The following is a 20,481-nucleotide window of genomic DNA, read 5'->3' as shown; positions in this document are numbered from 1 at the left end:
GTGTGTCTTTTCCACATTGTCAAAAGATTTATGTAGACTATGTTTAATTTATGAAGCATCTGAAATATCACATGAAGCTTGGTATTTTAACTAAGTGTCCTGTCGAAGGTTGTGATAAGAGCTATAAAATTGTGCAATCATTCACGGGCCACATGTCAAAATGCCATTGGGCCAAGCCTGTAACCAATTGTCCTGCCCCTAATCATGGTGAATCTGTGGATGTCCTCGAAGAGAATTGTGCTATAAATTCAGACTTGTATCTTGATGATGAGGGCGAGAATGAGTTCCTACTTGATGATGGAGATCTATCAGAGAAAGTGGTTTTAGAAACAATGTGTCAGTTTTTTATAAAACTGGAGTTTGAATTGTTTTTGCCTGCTACTTCTGTGCAGTATATTGCATCAGAGCTGGGTGCACTTCAATCTCAAAATAGTGACATTGTAGAGGACAGGCTAAGAAAAAAGTTGAAGAATTGTAATGTCAGCAATATTGACGATATTGTTTCATATGTTTTAAAAGAGAATCCTATTTCTAAGGTGCAGGAAAATTTGAAGTCTGATTATCTGAGGAAAGAGACTTACAAAAAGTCTTTTACATTTGTTAAACCAATTCCTAAAACATCTCGTAAAAAGAGTTTCTTCTATGTTCCCTTGAAAGAGACTGTCAAAGCTTTATTTTCTGATAAAAGTACCAATTTTGTATTGTCTCCTCCCAAATTTAGTGATGTTGAAGATGTTTTACGAGACTACACTGATGGTTTTGTATTTCAGAACAACCCTTTTTTCATAAATAACCCATCAGCATTGCATTTTTTGTTGTATCAGGATGCCTTTGAGGTAGTTGTGCCAATAGGTCCTGCCAAAAAAAAGTACAAAATGTTGGCTGTGTATCTTTTAATAGGCAACATTCCAGTGCATTTAAGATCTCGTGTTAGCTCTATCCAACTTGTGGCCCTATGTATAGAGAATAACTTTGAGCATAATGCTGTCTATGGTCCAATAGTAAAAGATTTACAGGATCTTGAGACTAAGGGTGTTTATATTTCTGAGAGTGTCGGCACAGTCAAAGGTGGTCTTGTGTGTGTAATTGGAGATAATCTAGGTGGGCATGGACTTGGAGGGTTTGTTGAACAGTTTAGCACATCTATTTATTTTTGCCGGTTCTGTCATGTTGAGAGGAAAATGTTCAATTTAGAAGGTGGTGAATTAGTATCGTGTGAACTTAGAACCAAGCAATCCTACATCGATTGTTTAGAGCAAAAGGGAGCTCGCAAAAAGAAAATCTACAAGGGAATTAAGTTCAATTCTGTTTTCAATAAGTTGAAGTATTTCCATGTTTGTGATCCTGGCTTAAGCCCCTGCCTGGCTCATGATCTTTTTGAAGGTCTTGCAGCTTATGATTTGAAGTTGTATATTGATTATTTTGTTGAGAAGGGCTGGTTTACCTATGCAATGCTTAATGATGCATTGGAAGCATTCAGTCTGTCTAGCATTGATAAGAGGGACCGTCCCATTCCAGTACTGGAAGATCAAGCCAGAGTGAGAGGTGGTGCTTGGCAAGTGTGCACATTCCTTAGACTGTTTCCACTGTTGATAAAAGATTTTTTTTTGGATAAAGAAGCTCCTGTAGGGTTGTTAGTTCTCTCACTTATAAAATTGTTGGCTGGCGATAGCGAAGCCTGTTACTCCAGGGGGGTTGAAAAGTTTTCATGTCTGTCTGTCTGTCTGTCTGTGTTCTGTGGCACTACCCCTCCTGAACGGCTTAGCCGATCTCGAAAAGATTTTGCACACTTCTTGGGTATGTCCTTAGCTCGGCACACGCGAAATGTCACCATCCTAGCTCGACTGGTTCAGTTTTTATACCCGAAAAACACCTAAAAAACGTCGAAAAATAGAGCTTTATGCAAAAAGATCACTTCCGGCTTGGAGAGGGGGGGGTCTGGGGGGCGGACCCCCCCAGCCTCGACAAGTTAAAAAGTGACAAGGGTCAAGATCGTGTTATCTATTGATAAAAAAACTTTTTTTAGAATGTAGGGGGTGTGGGGGGCGGAGCGCCCCAGCATTCAACAATTTAAAAAAATAACCGACAATGGACAAGCCATTGCCTGCCGCAGGCAGGCTAGCGCCGCAGGCCAAAGGGAGGTACGCCAGGCGTGGGTTGGAGGAACAGGCAGCGAGACATCGCGAAGCCTGTTACGACCAGACGCGGTCTGGCGTAAACCCACCTTGTAATTGCTCCTGTTATCCATAAGTCATATTTGCCTTATTTGCAGCTGTGTGTCAATGATTATATTAGCACAAGGAAAGTACTCTTTTCTGAGCCTTTAAGACCAAAACATCACTATCTTTGGCACTATTCTTTTTTGATATTGGCCTTCGGCCCTTTGATAAGAGTCTTTACCTTAAGGTTTGAGAGCAAGCATGTTTTCTTTAAACGTTGTCTCAGATCTTCACGTAATTTCATCAATCCCACATATTCTCTCTCACTGCGGCATGAATTGTATCAAGCGTATATCAGAAGTGGGTCTGATAAACATTGTAAAGTTAATGTAAAAGGTGAAACGGAGTTGTTTTTGCACACCTTTTCTGATGAAATCCAAAGAGCAATTGTTTCAAAGAAACTGCCTGTCAATGTCAGTGAGTGTTCAAGTGTTGTTGTGTCTGGAACGACCTTTTGTAAAGGTAATGTTGTTGTTCTGGGCCAAAAATCTTATCAGTGTGAGGTTCAAATGGGACGTGTTGTTCTCATTTTGCATGATAATCAAGACGGTATTTTTCTTCTTGTGGAGAAAGTGACAACTACTTTTATTCCTTACTTGCGTGTCTATGAGATTGGACCAAAGATTTCCTATGAATGTGTGTCTGTGGATGACCTGGCAAGCCATCAATCGCTGCATGTTTATTCAAATGATTCTCATCTCTATGTTAAACTGAAGTTTGGACTTGTCTTTGATCATCTTGAGTAAAACTTCTATTTTATTTTTGTCTTTGTAATTTGTGTCTTGACAATGTATTATTGCTACTAATGACTAAAAGCTACACCTCAATTTGCTTCTATTGTAAGTTTTAATAATTCTTTTTTGTAATTTGTATCTTAATGTATTTGCTGCTGTGATAATTTTATAGAGACCCACTCATTTTTTAATTAATGGGCTTAGTTTTAAGTTTAATAATGATAATAAATAATTACACACCTATCTGGTTTGTTTTTTTTATTATTTTGGAAGGTTAAGGAGTCAATATGGAATGGCTGGTACTGCAGGCAACTCACACATACAAGCCAACACTGCACCCATATGCAAGCATTTAAGATAATTTTTAAACTATTTATGACAACACAAACATTGAAGTTTTCTTTCATTTAGTTAAAACGATTCAGTCTTGAGTGCCATATAAGAGTCGAGTCTTTACTATCTCTGAGTACGCTAGAATTTTATGGAAGCCACTTCGGAAACATTGGATGACTTTCACTCCAATGTGTCAGGTTGCCAAGTTGATTTTGGTAACGTTAGTTCCACAAGTCTTGTAGTTCACATAGACACTTGATTATATTTGGCTTGTAACTACACTGAGACAAACAAAACTGAATTTCATTGTTGAGAAAATAATTGCTTCATAGGCATTCTAGAATGCATTCATATGTAATTTTAACCAAGATAATTTTTAAACTTTTTACAACAAATATCTAAATATCCTTCTACTTTGTTAAAATGAATCAGTCTTCAGTGCCATACAAGGGTTGAGTCTTTGTGATTACTGAGTGTGCTAGCTTTCAATCAAATCAACTTCGGTCCTAAACATGGTATGACTGGTCTTAACTGACTGTGCTATTGATGGAGAGGGGCAATATCACAAACTCAAAGACACATAAATAATAAAATTGTTAGCCTTTATTTATAAAGATAATTTTTAAACTATTTATTACAAAACAAACATCTAAATATCCTTCTTTGTTAAAATGAATCAGTCTTGAAGAGTTGAGTCTTTACAATCACTGAGTACGATAACTTTCAATCAAATCAACTTCGGTCCTAAATATGGAATGACAAAGCTTAGCTGACTGAGCTATTGATGGAAAGAGGCAATATCACAAACTCAAAGACACATAAATAATAAAGTTGTTTACATTCCATTTACATTCCATTTACATTCCAACACTTCAAAAATATACAAGAGGGATACTTGTTTAAAATGTACACGAATCTTGTTCTCAAATGTACACAAATCACAGCAATGCAGGTACATTAAGTCTCTGTTCACTATTTGAAATGAAAAGGCAGTCAAGGGAAATGTCTGGACAGGACATACTACAGAAGATATCATTTCTGAAACAAAATTAACAACACATTAAAAAGTTATCATTCTATTTAAATAACTGAAGTTATTACAGACATATCTTGACAAATGGAACTTACTTTATGCCACTTAGATGCACGAAGCACTGGAGAGATCTGTTCATCGGCTAGGTTGCTTTTCATTCCAGAGCGTATAGGTGAGGGCATATCGTTAGGCTTGTGATTCTTCAGATAACCAATTTCCCTTTTGCAGGATGCAATCTCTTCAATCAGGTTGTCCTTCTCACACTCCAAACAAACTGTTTTCCTTTCAAAGCTGCTCAATATCTCACTGAGTGCTTCAGACCCAGCTGGCAATTTTACAATGGCCTTCCTGTAGGCAGCACAGTGCCACTGTAAGTGCTTTACGTATCGCCTGTAGCGCTCGAGTGCAGATTGGCAAGCGGATAACTAAAATGATAAAAAAGAGACTGACAGATGATCCAGAACTGGTGCGAAAACGTCCATTTAAATGAGAATGTTGAAAAACTTACCTCTTCATTCACTCGATCCAAGTCCTCCCTAGGGCAAGTCCACTCGGTGTCGTGACCAGCACATACACTCTTGTCGCTCTTGTCCTCGTCCCATTCTGTTTCCGACGATGAACTCATTGTGATTGCAATTAATTATCAATTAACAACTAAGATTCTTTCAACCAGCACCGTGCAACAAACAGCTGACAAGTGACGTGAACAGGACAATACGATCACCTGTTTTGAGCCGGGGTTTTGTGTTGCCAACATGCAAAACTGAAATCAGTCCACAATATTCGTTTATCAGTAATAAATATGACTAAAAATACCAACCATCTTTAAAATTTAATTAAAAACGATTATTTTAAAATCCGATTCATGTTTCTTTCAACATTTCCAATGTCATGCTGCCGTGAATTCCGTGCTTTAACAAGTTGGGTTGGTGTTGTTTTCGTCACACCACAGGAGGCTTTGGCCGGCCGGCCGGGAGGCCGTCTCCGTGCCATGAAGCCTATGAAGCGAAAGTGAACAAAAAATTGTAAGATTATAAAACCGATGTGAAACCAATTTTGGATCTCTTTTTGGTGACAGTTGGCAGGTTGCACACCTGACCCGCAGTGTAGAAGTCGGTTCGCCCAGAAGTGAGAGGTGAGTAAAGTGGAACTTTCTCTTTCGAACCACGGTAAAGTTCACCAAGCATTTACTTTAGTTTCACTCCAGTCAGCCTTGTTTCTGTAAAATTGTTGTGGTCCCAAATGTTCAGTAATTCTGCGGTTCATGTGCAGAGTGAAAAGCTAGCTAATTAAAAGTCGTTGAAGTTTAGTGTCGTGCTCATGTAGCGATAGGCTTAGTACTTGATTTCTGCAACAACATAACCTCATCTAGAATAGGCCATGCCCCAATTTACGCCGATTTAACTTTTTATTTTACCAGAAGCATAACCTCGTGTACAATACGCGTGGCTCGTGTAGCTATTGACTCAGAACTTCGATTCTGCTACGACATAACCTCACCCAGAATACGTAGGCCATACGCCTAGTTACTCCAATCTAACTTGTTGTTTTTCCAGAAGCCTAACCTCTCGTATGACACGCCTGGCCTTCTCTCGCCTCATCCTTTCTAATTCTTTGCCTGGGTTTTGTTGCAGTTTTCCGATATTCAAGTTATTTGACCCAAGATGTCACTTGTAACTGTGACTTCTCCAGACAACCCTGAGAAGTTCCTTCTGATGGGACAGAGTGTGGGAGACTTACTTAAAAGTGCTATTGAGGCCTTCAATTTGCCTGCAAGTGAAACTTATGAGGTATGTCAGAATAGTTTGATTCTCATTTTATTGGTTACATTGGTTTAGAGATGTTCATATCTTTGTTTTAATTTCAGATACGCCGTGAATCTGATGGTGTCAAAATCATCTCTGATGATGTACTTCGATTCCTTTCTGGAGCTACAGAGAAGGATGGAAATTTGACGGTTGTGATCTCACCGGTAACCAATCCTAACTTAAATCCGGTAACCACTCCCAATTTGAATGGAGGTAAATATCCTTCTTTTAATCTGGAACTGGCTAATTCTCTTCTTGTATTTAGTTTTAATCTTCTTTTTAAAATATGATTGCAGGTGTTCCGGTAACTTCTCCTCCTCGCATTCCTTTGTGTCCGAACCGGCCTAATGTTGTTCGTCCTCCTTTGCCTATGAGGAACATAGTGGACAGTCTAAATCCTATTCTGGATATTGCTTTACACCCTGAGCTACACAACATTACCCCTGGCCGGTTCCTGAAGCAAAAGAAAGCGGCTGTGAAGGAGACTTACCAGGAAGTGGTGAAGTTCATCAAGGCGAAGGTGAAGTGCTACTCTCACGCAACAGCTAAGCATTATGCCCAATTGGTCCTTGGATATGATGGTGGCAAATTTAGCAAACTTTTTGAAGTTAAGGTGGGCTCGTCAGTTAAGAGCGGCCTGGGACCTTTCACGCTGCAAGTATACAACCATTTAAATTATCGGAAAGATGACACTGAGAAGAGGCCTCGTGGTGCAAGGAGGCGTCTTGAATTAGGTGATGATGACAATGAAGATGATCCGCAAATCCCAGCTGACATGTCATCTGCTGCCTATGGTTGTGTCCGTTATGAAGAACCCTTACCCATTGAAGAAACTGAAGAGTCTCAAGAACAGAAGAGACTTGATCTTCTTTCAGTGGAGCCTGATTGCGCTGAGGCTGAAGTGCTGATGGAAAAGACTTACGTGTCTCAGAGAATCTCCATCAATCGTGCAGTGCCCCTCAAGAAAAGACTCCCTGAAGTTTTCCGTCAGTGGCCACTTCTCAGGCACCGCAAACATTTGTGCCAACATGCCAGCCGACTACTTGGCAAGGATGTTCAGACTGTGTGGTCTTCTGCTTTGGGTGAGAAGTGTGGCCGCTTCAGTGATTTCATGCTGACTCATTGGACAACGGAAGACAAAAGAAAGAGTTCAACTTTATCCCGGAAAATGTTGGACCTTCTTCAAGAAAAGGAGGCTGCTTCTGTTAGCCTGAGTCTGCAGTCCAATTGTCTGGCTATGTTTCCTCTATTGACTGGATTTTTGAAGGACCAAGAGGGGCTTCTCTTCAAACTTGTACCTGTAAGTGTTGTGCTAATTTTGACATTTATTTGCATTTATGTTTCAAAGTTTAGTTCAGTTTTTTATCTTCTTTTTTTTCACTTTTTCTGTTTCCAGGCAGCAACATCAGATGATGACGTACTAGGCCAAATCAACAGTGATAACCCACTCCTTGTGATAAGAGGTTTGTTTCCCTGTCTTCATCATTTGCATTTGCTTGTTGGTTTGAGTCATCTAACATGCTTTCTTCTTATTACAGGCCAATCATTGTTTGATGTCAACGCAACAGCTGATCTCTTCATCACACGTATATGTATCCCACCAGACAACCCACTGGATGGATTCCTTCTTCTAATTCTTGCCTATTGTTGGGATCCTGCCTTCCTGACGGCCCCCGGCACCCTCCCCCGACGAGCCGAGCCGAGCACCCCAGCAACCGAGCCCGGCCGAGGCCGGCCATTGTCGCGAAAACCATAAGAAGCGGCACCCCGGCGCCCCGGGCCCAGAGCACTGCCGACCGCGACACAAGGAGTACTCGCGCTCATCACAGTTTGACCAATAAACCACCTGCGTTCCCAGTCGCCTTTCCCTCGATCCCTGACTCGCCCCCTCTAACCCTCACCCACCACCCAGAGACACAACACTGGTGGCAGCGGTGGGATTGAGGGAGGACGGGCCGAGCTCACGGTGAGAGGTTAGGCCCAGCCAGCAGCACAGCGGTACGACAGCTTTCGAACGGGTCACGGGGTCACGTCCCCCCTGATCCCTTCGCCGGCCTAGTCCACGCCTGCACCAGCACAGCGGAGCGACAGCAACCGAACGGCCTACGGGGTCACGTCCCCCCTGGGTCCTTCGCGAGCCTAGCCCACTGCACCGAGTCGCCCGGCGTAGCGTCAGGAGGTTCACGGCACGGTTCGCCCTTGTCCTGTTCTCCCTGCCGTTGCCCGACGCGAACGAAGACTCCCCGTTGCTGAACCGGCGTGGTTCCGGGCGGTTTCACGGCGACCCCTGCCCTGAGCCCCCTGTCGCCACCCCGGCTCGTTGACACACGACCATGCCGTCACACCGTCGCCGTCGGTCACCTGAACGTCGGACTGCCCGAGCTGCCGCTGCACACCAACACCGACCGGCGCCTCGAGTAGCCGTTACCCGCAGCCGCGCACTGCGCGCCGCGGCCCACCCTGCTGAAGTCCGGTACGCGCGGACTGCCGCCGCAAGCGAGGCCCCCGTCGAGGTGCCGCAGCCCTGGCCCCGGCGACAACAACCACCACGCACGTCGGCGCGCCGCTTCGCCGCCCCAAGCACGGCGCGTTCCTCAGAGCGTTTTCCTGAACCGGTGGCGTCCTGCTCGCACCCAGTGGCGAGCGTGGCGGCTTGCACGCCCCCGCCCTCGTCCCCGGCCGTGTCCGAGGAAACCCCCGTCGCCGTGAAGTCAACCGGTAGCCAGACTGACGTCGCCGCCGTTGCCCCCGGCCTCCTGCACCAACCGCCACCCCCGGGCTCAACCTGGTCGACGATGAGGCTGGCCAGCCCCCCGACGTACGACGGCAAGACGGACTACGCGTACTTCAGGGCCCAGTTCCTTGCCCTGGCGGCGCAGCGCCCCGTGTCGGAGTGGGCCGAGGCCCTGGTGGCGGCCCTGCGCGAGCCGGCTTCGCATGTGCTAGCCAGCTTGACGGCTGCGCAGTTGAGCAACTTCGATGCACTCGACGCGGCCCTCCAGATGCGGTTTGGCCAGCCGCGCCCCCGCAATCAGGCCGTGCAAGGCCTCAAGGCGGCCCGACAGCAGCCGGACCAGACCCTGTGCGAGTTCGGTGCCCACGTCAGCCAGCTCTGCCGCGAGGCTTACCGGGACGATCCGGTACTCGGACGCAACCCCGCCGCCATGGAGAAGATCGTCCTGGACAACTTCCTGGCGGGCATCGGCGACTCGGCGACGCGGCGCCTGCTCCTCATGTCCCGCCCCACCGACCTGCGGTCCGCCCTCACGATTGCGAGTGAGCTGGAAGACGCGCCCCAGGTGAAGCGAGTCCGCCAAGTGGACGTCGAAGCCGCAACCGTGCCGCTCCGGGACAACAACACTGCCGTCCAGGCTCTCGCCTCTGTCCTGTCCGAGCTGGCGGCCGCCGTCCGGCAGGCCGGCACACAGTGCGGCCGATCCCGAAAAACGCGGACATAAACGACTTTTTCAATTTTGAGCTACAATTGTTTCCATAGTGGGATTCGAAACTAGGATGATTCTTACGTCTAAAAACAGTTTACTCATATTTTTGCACACCCGAGAACGTCTTCTGTAGCCCTTCAAAGATACGTGTTTTGGCGCCAACGAAAGGGGCAACATAACCTATACATGTTTCCAAAGCTTTTATCAAGTTCCTTGAGCCACCGAAGCAGGCCGCGAAAATGCCCCAGGTACAGCTCGATCCCTCGTCTTTCACGAGCAATAAGGAACTTTACCAATATTTGCAAAATAAGTATTCTAAATTAACTTTTTCCTGGGAGCCCGCGCGTCTTCAAATTCATATAGTTTCGATTGAGATATAAAATGATTCCCGGGGATTCCCGTCGTTTGGCACACATCAAATTAAAGCTTGATACTTCCTTGATCGATTCCAACAAAGATTGGGCCCAGCACGCCCCAGCCGCAGCTGTGCTGAGCAAGTATGTTCCTTGATTTCTGCACTTGTCGCCATATTTCCACCTTAGTGGACGGGTCGGTATCGATACAACAATCACAGCAGGGACAGTCAAATTGAGTCTCCTCAAGTTTGGAGGGTCGGTGAATCCGTCCGTGACCGCATTTTTGACAAAACAGGGGCGGAACCAGGAACAAAAAGGGGGGTAAATTTTGAAATTTGACCAAATTGTTTAAAATTTTGTATTGGGGAGTTTTAAGGGTATCTAAATCCATTTTTGGCAATTTTGTTGACCTATCAAGTAAAATAGAACTTTCCCCCCTTTTAACTCCCTGATCCGCCCCTGCTATAGCAAAATTAAGTTTTGAAATGGATTTAGAGACCCTGAAAACCCTTGGATGCAAAATTTCAGTCTGTTTGAAATACTTTTAAAATTTACCCCCTTTCATATTTCTGGTTCCGCCCCTGCTGTATCAAAATTGAGGTAAGAAATAGAAACAGAGACCCCGCAAACGTATCTGGGCGAAAACTCGTCGGCCTACGTTTGCTAGGAACAGTTTTTTTAAAATATGTCCGTCTTTTTCGAGATCGGCCGCACTGTGCGGCACCGCCCCTACGCCCGCGCCGCATCAGCACCACCCGTCGGCGAACGCGCAACCTGACCACCTGGCGGAGGCAAACCCCCGCACGACGCAGTGGTCGCGCGACGGGCGTCCCATTTGCCGCCACTGCAAGGAGGTTGGCCACGTTTCCCGAGACTGTGACGCCTGAGGTTGGACGGAGTGTGCGCGAGGTGTCCTTCCGATGAGGCCACCGACACCCTGCCCGGCGACGACGCGGCCACCAACACCCTGCTCGTCGACGCGGCCTAGTTGGAGGGACCTCCGCACGAGCCCGCAGGTCCGCGTTCGACGTGCACCCCTGCGTCCTGGCCCAGCCTGGCGAGCCGTGGTCCCGGCCTACAGCAAGCGCGCCCCGCGGACAGCGAGCACCTGTCCGGCCCCGAGTCCACCCATGGCGAAGACGGCCCGTTGACCCGGGTCCTCCGGGTAAGCAGGCTGGCAGCAGTGTGCCCCGAAGAGCCGCGGGAGGCGTGGTAGCACTGACGAGTGCTCCGCCTGCGGAAGGCACGGGAGCCCGTGCTGTGCTGTGCTGTGCCATGGAAGGCACGGGAGCACGGGAGCACCGGAGCACACGGAAGAGGGCTGTGCCGTGGGGCCTGGGAGCACTTGGAAGTGCTGGGCCCGGGACACTGCCGCCATGCCTTCAGGACCAAGCCGGCTCGAGGACTTCTTCGCAACGGAGGGGGAAGTGTTGGGATCCTGGCTTCCTGAGGGCCCCCGGCACCCTCCCCCGACGAGCCGAGCTGAGCACCCCAGCAACCGAGCCCGGCCGAGGCCGGCCATTGTCGCGAAAACCATAAGAAGCGGCACCCCGGCGCCCCGGGCCCAGAGCACTGCCGACCGCGACACAAGGAGTACTCGCGCTCATCACAGTTTGACCAATAAACCACCTGCGTTCCCAGTCGCCTTTCCCTCGATCCCTGACTCGCCCCCCCTAACCCTCACCCACCACCCAGAGACAAAACACTATTTTGTATTCGGATTCAAGTACCCTTCAAAGGTTGCAAGCAGTTTAGAGTTTATTCAAAGGTTGGTATCTTTCAGGCTCCATGCTGTTCGATGAGTGGGGTTTTTCTGAGATTCCAAACGCTATGAGTATAGCACGTATGGTGCAATGCATTGAGATATTGCACCATACGAGCAATGCCAGAGCCATATTGCACCTTTCGTGCAATGCAAAAGCATTGCACCAAAGGGTGCAATGAAAACGTCTTCAAATGCATTGCACCAATTGGCGCTATACTCATAGCGTTTGGATTCTCGGTGTTGTCCTTGCAAAATTTTTATTTTGATTGCGTGTTAATGGTAATTTTTTTTCCTTTTTTAGGCAACTACTTGACATAAATCCTGAAAGAGGGAGTAAGAGAGACGGAAGAAACAAGACTGGAATGGCAGCCAAAGTGAGGACACTGACTGAGCAGCTGACTTATCATTGCAGCACATGGAGTGTTTGTAGGTTCTAGGTTCATTTCTAGCTCATTCTTCTGTTATATGTATAGCTCAATATTTTTTTTGTTGTTCAGTCATAGCTTTTTACCTCTAGCTCAGTATTCTTTTGTTTGGTGATAGCTTTATCTCCAGTTTAATATGGTTTTTCCATTCTATGAATTTTATGAATAGCTTTATATCTCTAGATCAATATTCTTTTGTTTGGTAATAGCTTTATTTCTAGCTTTATTCTAGCTTTATATGGTTTTCCATTCTATGAATTAAAATCTTGTCCTTAAACCACTTGTCACTTTACTTGCCTTCTCTCTGATTTGAAAACTATTTTTGATTTGAGATGCTGCAATGAACACGAACAGATGAAGGTGTGTGCAATTATGAATTTTAAGGGAGCAAAAGGAAATTTAGCAAATGATTACATTGAAAGTCAAGACTTCTGGTGAATTTTAAGATCCACTTTAATCTCAAATCTAAGGAACATCTTTATAACTTTCCAAAAGTCGTTGTAACAAATAAGAAGCTGTGTTTTGACTTTTCAAATTTGGCTATTAGTTTTAAGTAAGAGGCGTTATGACTTTTCAAATTTGGCCATTAATTTTAAGAAACACGATTTATTACTTTTCAAATTTGGCTCTTAATTTTAAGAAACAGTTAATATTACTTTTCAAATTTGGTTCTTACTTTTAATATGAAAAAGTTTATTAATTTTACTAGCAAAAAGTCTTTGTAAACTGCTTCATAAAAAAGTTTCTTAAAATTAAGATGGATTTTTTTAACAGTGTATGTGAAGTGCCGAAAGCAAACCAGAAAGAAACAGTAGAAAGTCAATTTCGCGTTCTTTTGAAGCAGAGGACCGATAAGAGCGTGCCCTTGCCATCCCGCATGGTTCCAGTGCGATTGGCGATGATGACTTTTGAGGAGATTCTTTAGCGTCGGGCTATGTGAAGTGCCGAAAGCAAACAAAGTCAAAGTCGAATTTCGCGTTCATATTGAAGCAGAGGACCGCTTTATAGCGTACCCTTGCGATTCCGCATAGTCCCAGTGCGATTGGCGATGATGACTCTTGGGGAGATTCGTTAGCGTCGTGCTATGTGAAGTGCCGAAAGCAAACAAAGTCAAAGTCGAAATTCGCGTTCCTCTTGAGCAGAGGACCGATTTAGAGCGTGCCCTTGCGATCCCGCATTGTCCCAGTGCGATTGGCGACGATGACTCTGGGGAGATTCGTAGCGTCGTGCTATGTGAAGTGCCGAAAGCAAACAAAGTCAAAGTCGAAATTCGCGTTTCTTTTGAAGCAGAGGACCGATTTAGAGCGTGCCTTTGCCATCCCGCATGGTTCCAGTGCGATTGGCGATGATGACTCTTGAGGAGATTCTTTAGCGTCGGGCTATGTGAAGTGCCGAAAGCAAACAAAGTCAAAGTCGAATTTCGCGTTCATATTGAAGCAGAGGACCGCTTTATAGCGTACCCTTGCGATTCCGCATAGTCCCAGTGCGATTGGCGACGATGACTCTTGGGGAGATTCGTTAGCGTCGTGCTACGTGAAGTGCCGAAAGCAAACAAAGTCAAAGTCGAAATTCGCGTTCCTCTTGAGGCAGAGGACCGATTTAGAGCGTGCCCTTGCGATCCCGCATTGTCCCAGTGCTATTGGCGACGATGACTCTTGGGGAGATTCGTTAGCGTCGTGCTATGTGAAGTGCCGAAAGCAAACAAAGTCAAAGTCGAAATTCGCGTTTCTTTTGAAGCAGAGGACCGATTTAGAGCGTGCCCTTGCCATCCCGCATGGTTCCAGTGCGATTGGCGATGATGACTCTTGAGGAGATTCTTTAGCGTCGTGCTATGTGAAGTGCCGAAAGCAAACAAAGTCAAAGTCGAAATTCGCGTTCCTTTTGAAGCAGAAGACCGATTTAGAGCGGGCCCTTGCGATCCCGCATAGTCCCAGTGCGATTGGCGACGATGACTCTTGAGGAGATTCTTTAGCGTCGTGCTACGTGAAGTGCCGAAAGCAAACAAAGTCAAAGTCGAAATTCGCGTTCCTTTTGAAGCAGAGGACCGATTTAGAGCGTGCCCTTGCGATCCCGCATTGTCCAGTGCGATTGGCGACGATGACTCTTGAGGAGATTCTTTAGCGTCGTGCTATGTGAAGTGCCGAAAGCAAACAAAGTCAAAGTCGAAATTCGCGTTCCTATTGAAGCAGAGGACCGATTTAGAGGGTGCCCTTGCCATCCCGCTTGGTCCCAGTGCGATTGGCGACGATGACTCTTGAGGAGATTCTTTAGCGTCGTGCTACGTGAAGTGCCGAAAGCAAACAAAGTCAAAGTCGAAATTCGCGTTCCTTTGAAGCAGAAGACCGATTTAGAGCGTGCCCTTGCGATCCCGCATAGTCCCAGTGCGATTGGCGACGATGACTCTTGAGGAGATTCTTTAGCGTCGTGCTACGTGAAGTGCCGAAAGCAAACAAAGTCAAAGTCGAATTTCACGTTCCTATTGAAGCAGAGGACCGATTTTGAGGGTGCCCTTGCCATCCCGCATGGTCCAGTGCGATTGGCGACGATGACTCTTGAGGAGATTCTTTAGCGTCGTGCTACGTAAAGTGCCGAAAGCAAACAAAAACAAAGTCGAAATTCGCGTTCCTTTTGAGGCAGAGGACCGATTTAGAGCGTGCCCTTGCGATCCCGCACTGTCCCAGTGCGATTGGCGACGATGACTCTTGAGGAGATTCTTTAGCGTCGTGCTACGTGAAGTGCCGAAAACACGAACAGTCAAAGTCGAATTTCACGTTCCTATTGAAGCAGAGGACCGATTTAGAGCGTGCCCTTGCGATCCCGCATAGTCCCAGTGCGATTGGCGACGATGACTCTTGAGGAGATTCTTTAGCGTCGTGCTATGTGAAGTGCCGAAAGCAAACAAAGTCAAAGTCGAAATTCGCGTTCCTTTTGAAGCAGAGGACCGATTTAGAGCGTGCCCTTGCGATCCCGCATTGTCCCAGTGCGATTGGCGACGATGACTCTTGAGGAGATTCTTTAGCGTCGTGCTACGTGAAGTGCCGAAAGCAAACAAAGTCAAAGTCGAATTTCGCGTTCCTATTGAAGCAGAGGACCGATTTAGAGGGTGCCCTTGCCATCCCGCTTGGTCCCAGTGCGATTGGCGACGATGACTCTTGAGGAGATTCTTAGCGTCGTGCTATGTGAAGTGCCGAAAGCAAACAAAGTCAAAGTCGAATTCGCGTTCCTTTTGAAGCAGAGGACCGATTTAGAGCGTGCCCTTGCGATCCCGCACTGTCCCAGTGCGATTGGCGACGATGACTCTTGAGGAGATTCTTTAGCGTCGTGCTACGTGAAGTGCCGAAAGCAAACAAAGTCAAAGTCGAAATTCGCGTTCCTTTTGAAGCAGAAAACCGATTTAGAGCGGGCCCTTGCGATCCCGCATAGTCCCAGTGCGATTGGCGACGATGACTCTTGAGGAGATTCTTTAGCGTCGTGCTACGTGAAGTGCCGAAAGCAAACAAAGTCAAAGTCGAAATTCGCGTTCCTTTTGAAGCAGAGGACCGATTTAGAGCGTGCCCTTGCGATCCCGCATAGTCCCAGTGCGATTGGCGACGATGACTCTTGAGGAGATTCTTTAGCGTCGTGCTATGTGAAGTGCCGAAAGCAAACAAAGTCAAAGTCGAATTCGCGTTCCTTTGAAGCAGAGGACCGATTTAGAGCGTGCCCTTGCGATCCCGCATGGTCCCAGTGCGATTGGCGATGATGACTCTTGAGGAGATTGTTAGCGTCGTGCTATGTGAAGTGCCGAAAGCAAACAAAGTCAAAGTCGAAATTCGCGTTCCTATTGAAGCAGAGGACCGATTTAGAGCGTGCCCTTGCGATCCCGCATGGTCCCAGTGCGATTGGCGACGATGACTCTTGAGGAGATTCTTTAGCGTCGTGCTGCGTAAGGTGCCGAAACCAAACAAAGTCAAAGTCGAAATTCGCGTTCCTTTTGAAGCAGAGGACCGATTTAGAGCGTGCCCTTGCGATCCGCATAGTCCAGTGCGATTGGCGACGATGACTCTTCAGGAGATTCTTTAGCGTCGTGCTATGTGAAGTGCCGAAAGCAAACAAAGTCAAATCGAAATTCGCGTTCCTTGAAGCAGAGGACCGATTTAGAGCGTGCCCTTGCGATCCCGCATAGTCCCAGTGCGATTGGCGACGATGACTTGAGGAGATTCTTTAGCGTCGTGCTACTGAAGTGCCGAAAGCAAACAAAAGTCAAAGTCGAATTTCGCGTTCCTTTGAAGCAGAGGACCGATTTAGAGCGTGCCCTTGCGATCCCGCAGTCCCAGTGCGATTGGCGACGATGACTCTTGAGGAGATTCTTTAGCGTCGTGCTACGTGAAGTGCCGAAAACACAACAGTCAAAGTCGAATTTCGCGTTCCTATTGAAGCAGAGGACCGATTTAGAGCGTGCCCTTGCCATCCCGCATTGTCCCAGTGCGATTGGCGACGATGACTCTTGAGGAGATTCTTAGCGTCGTGCTGTGAAGTGCCGAAAGCAAACAAGTCAAAGTCGAAATTCGCGTTCCTTTTGAAGCAGAGGACCGATTTAGAGCGTGCCCTTGCGATCCGCATAGTCCCAGTGCGATTGGCGACGATGACTCTTGAGGAGATTCTTTAGCGTCGTGCTACGTGAAGTGCCGAAAAACACAAAAGTCAAAGTCGAATTTCGCGTTTTTGAAGCAGAGGACCGATTTAGAGGGTGCCCTTGCGATCCCGCATGGTCCCAGTGCGATTGGCGACGATGACTCTTGAGGAGATTCTTTAGCGTCGTGCTACGTGAAGTGCCGAAAGCAAACAAAGTCAAAGTCGAAATTCGCGTTCTTTTGAAGCAGAGGACCGATTTAGAGCGGGCCCTTGCGATCCCGCATAGTCCCAGTGCGATTGGCGACGATGACTCTTGAGGAGATTCTTTAGCGTCGTGCTACGTGAAGTGCCGAAAGCAAACAAAGTCAAAGTCGAATTTCGCGTTCCTTTTGAAGCAGAGGACCGATTTAGAGCGGGCCCTTGCGATCCCGCATAGTCCCAGTGCGATTGGCGACGATGACTCTGCAGGAGATTCTTTAGCGTCGTGCTATGTGAAGTGCCGAAAGCAAACAAAGTCAAAGTCGAAATTCGCGTTCCTTTTAAGCAGAGGACCGATTTAGAGCGGCCCTTGCGATCCCGCATAGTCCCAGTGCGATTGGCGACGATGACTCTTGAGGAGATTCTTTAGCGTCGTGCTATGTGAAGTGCCGAAAGCAAAAAAACAAAGTCAAGTCGAATTTCGTTCCTTTTGAAGCAGAGGACCGATTTAGAGCGTGCCCTTGCGATCCCGCATGGTCCCAGTGCGATTGGCGACGATGACTCTTGAGGAGATTCTTTAGCGTCGTGCTATGTGAAGTGCCGAAAGCAAACAAAGTCAAAGTCGAAATTCGCGTTCCTTTTGAAGCAAAGACCGATTTAGAGCGTGCCCTTGCATCCCGCATGGTCCAGTGCGATTGGCGACGATGACTCTTGAGGAGATTCTTTAGCGTCGTGCTATGTGAAGTGCCGAAAGCAAACAAAGTCAAAGTCGAATTCGCGTTCCTTTTGAAGCAGAGGACCGATTTAGAGCGTGCCCTTGCGATCCCGCATAGTCCCAGTGCGATTGGCGACGATGACTCTTGAGGAGATTCTTTAGCGTCGTGCTATGTGAAGTGCCGAAAGCAAACAAGTCAAGTCGAATTTCGCGTTCAATTGAAGCAGAGGACGCTTTTAGCGTACCCTTGCGATTCCGCATAGTCCCAGTGCGATTGGCGATGATGACTCTTGGGAGATTCGTAGCGTCGTGCTATGTGAAGTGCCGAAAGCAAACAAAGTCAAAGTCGAAATTCGCGTTCCTTGAGAGCAGAGGACCGATTTAGAGCGTGCCCTTGCGATCCCGCATTGTCCCAGTGCTATTGGCGACGATGACTTCTTGGGAGATTCGTTAGCGTCGTGCTGAGTGAAGGCCGAAAGCAAACAAAGTCAAAGTCGAATTTCGCTTACTTTGTTGCTTCGGCACTTCACATAGCACGACGCTAACGAATCTCCCCAAGAGTCATCGTCGCCAATCCACTGGGACAATGCGGAATCGCAAGGGTACGCTATAAAGCGGTCCTCTGCTCAATATGAACGCGAAATTCGACTTTGACTTTGTTGCTTCGGCACTTCACATAGACGCCGCTAAAGAAGCTCCTGAAGAGTCATCGTCGCCAATCGCACAAGGACTATGCGGGATCGCAATGGCACGCTCATAAAGCGGTCCTCTGCTTCAATAGGAACGCGAAATTCGACTTTGACTTTGTTTGCTTTCGGCACTTCACTAGCACGACGCTAGAGAATCTCCTCAAGAGTCATCGTCGCCAATCGCACGGGAACTATGCGGGATCGCAGGGGCGCTTTAAATCGGACTTTTTGCTTCAAAGGAACGCGAATTTCGACTTTGACTTTGTTTGCTTTCGGCACTTCACATAGCACGACGCTAGAATCTCCTAGAGTCATCATCGCCAATCGCACTGGGACCAAGCGGGATGGCAAGGGCACCCTCTAAATCGGTCTTAGCTTCAAAAGGAACGCGAATTCGACTTTGACTTTGTTTGCTTTTGGACTTACGTAGCACGGCGCTAACGAATCTCCCCAAGAGTCATCGTCGCCAATCCACTGGGACTATGCGGGATCGCACAGGGAACCGCTCTAAATCGGTCCTCTGCCTAAAAAGAACGCGAAATCGACTTTGACTTTGTTGCTTCGGCACTTCACATAGCACGACGCTAAAGAATCTCCCCAAGAGTCATCATCGCCAATCGCACTGGGACTATGCGGAATCGCAAGGGTCGTGTAAATCGGTCCTCTGCTTCAATAGGAACGCGACTTTCGCTTTGACTTTGTTTGCTTCGGCACTTCACATAGCACGACTCTAAGAATCTCCTAGAGTCATCGTCGCCAATCGCACAGGGCCATCGGACACGGAACGATCAGCGGCAAGGGCCCGCTACCCCACCTAATAGGACCCCTCCTTAGGGATCCCTCCCACAAAGGAACGCGAATTTCGACTTCGACTTGGTTTTGCTTTCGGCACTTCACATAGCACGACGCTAAAAATCCCCAAGAGTCATCGTCGCAATCGCACGGGACTATGCGGGATCGCAAGGGCCCGCTCTAAATCGGTTCTCGTTCAAAAGAACGCGAATTTCGACTTGACTTTGTTTGCTTTCGGCACTTCACATAGCACGACGCTAACGAATCTCCCCAAGAGTCATCGTCGCCAATCGCACTGGACCATGCGGGTCGCAAGGGACGCTATAAATCGGTCCTCTGCTTCAATAGGAACGCGAAATTCGACTTTGACGTTCGGTTTCGGCACTTCACATAGCACGACGCTAAGAAATCCTCAAGAGTCATCGTCGCCAATCGCACTGGGACTATGCGGGATCGCAGGGCACGCTCTAAATCGGTCCTCTGCTTCAATAGGACGCGAATTCGACTTTGACTTTGTTTGCTTTCGGCAACTTCACATAGCACGACGCTAAGAATCTCCTCAAGAGTCATCGTCGCCAATCGCACTGGGACTATGCGGGATGCAAGGGCAATTCTAAATCGGTCCTCTGCTTCAAAGGAAAACGCGAAATTCGACTTTGACGTTTGCTTGTCGCACTTCACATAGCACGACGCTAAAGAATCTCCTCAAGAGTCATCGTCGCCAATCGCACTGGGACATGCGGGATCGCAAGGGCACGCCTAAATCGGTCCTTGCTTAAAAAGGAACGCAAATTTCAACTTTGACTTTTTTGCTTTCGGCACTTCACAAGCACGACGCTAAAGAATTTTCCTCAAGAGTCACCGTCGCCAATCGCACTGGGCCCATGGGGGATCGAAAGGGGCCCCCGCTCTAAATCGGTTTCTGTTTTAAAAAGGAAGGGAATTCGCTTTAATTTTGTTTGCTTTGGGGAACTTCACATAGCACGACGCTAAAAAATCTCCTAAGAGTCATCTCGCCAATCGCACTGGGACCATGCGGGATCGCAAGGGCCCCCCCTAAATCCCTTTGCTTAAAAAGGGAACGCAAATTTTCGACTTTCCTTTTGTTTGCTTTCGGCACTTCACTACCCGACGCAAAAGAATCTCCTCAAGAGTCATCGTCGCCAACGCACTGGACTATGGGGGATCGAAAGGGGCCCGCTCTAAATCGTTTTTGCTTCAAAAAACGCAAAATTTCAATTTTGACTTTTTTGTTTTTCGGCACTTCACGAGCACGACGCTAAAGAATCCCCTTTAAGAGTCATCGCGCCAATCGCACTGGGACATGGGGGATCGAAAGGGGCCGCTCTAAATCGGT

General features: G+C 47.3%; 3 protein-coding genes across 3 annotated transcripts; 2 read left to right on the top strand and 1 right to left on the bottom strand.

Annotated features, from left to right (window-relative positions):
• Positions 1–71: 71 nt before the first annotated feature.
• Positions 72–2,965, top strand: LOC117652043. Its single transcript, XM_034396677.1, has 2 exons — positions 72–1,538; positions 2,717–2,965. The coding sequence occupies exons 1-2, from the start codon at positions 72–74 to the stop codon at positions 2,963–2,965; spliced, it is 1,716 nt and encodes a 571-aa protein (XP_034252568.1).
• Positions 2,966–4,195: 1,230 nt separating this feature from the next.
• LOC117652042 lies at positions 4,196–4,944 on the bottom strand. Its single transcript, XM_034396676.1, has 3 exons — positions 4,828–4,944; positions 4,415–4,744; positions 4,196–4,324 (listed from the first exon to the last, which is right to left on the bottom strand). Exons 1-3 carry the CDS (start codon positions 4,942–4,944, stop codon positions 4,319–4,321), a joined length of 453 nt encoding a protein of 150 aa, XP_034252567.1. The 3' UTR covers positions 4,196–4,318.
• A 1,039-nt stretch (positions 4,945–5,983) lies between these two features.
• On the top strand, positions 5,984–12,196 carry LOC117652041. Its single transcript, XM_034396675.1, has 7 exons — positions 5,984–6,109; positions 6,187–6,340; positions 6,424–7,427; positions 7,524–7,590; positions 7,666–7,773; positions 11,568–11,694; positions 11,993–12,196. The coding sequence occupies exons 1-7, from the start codon at positions 5,984–5,986 to the stop codon at positions 12,126–12,128; spliced, it is 1,722 nt and encodes a 573-aa protein (XP_034252566.1). The 3' UTR covers positions 12,129–12,196.
• Positions 12,197–20,481: the final 8,285 nt, after the last annotated feature.

Source organism: Thrips palmi, unplaced genomic scaffold, assembly GCF_012932325.1.
Source record: "Thrips palmi isolate BJ-2018 unplaced genomic scaffold, TpBJ-2018v1 HiC_scaffold_6, whole genome shotgun sequence".
In the NCBI taxonomy this organism is placed as follows: Eukaryota; Metazoa; Arthropoda; class Insecta; order Thysanoptera; family Thripidae; genus Thrips; species Thrips palmi.
This window is presented reverse-complemented; position numbering and strand designations above follow the sequence as displayed.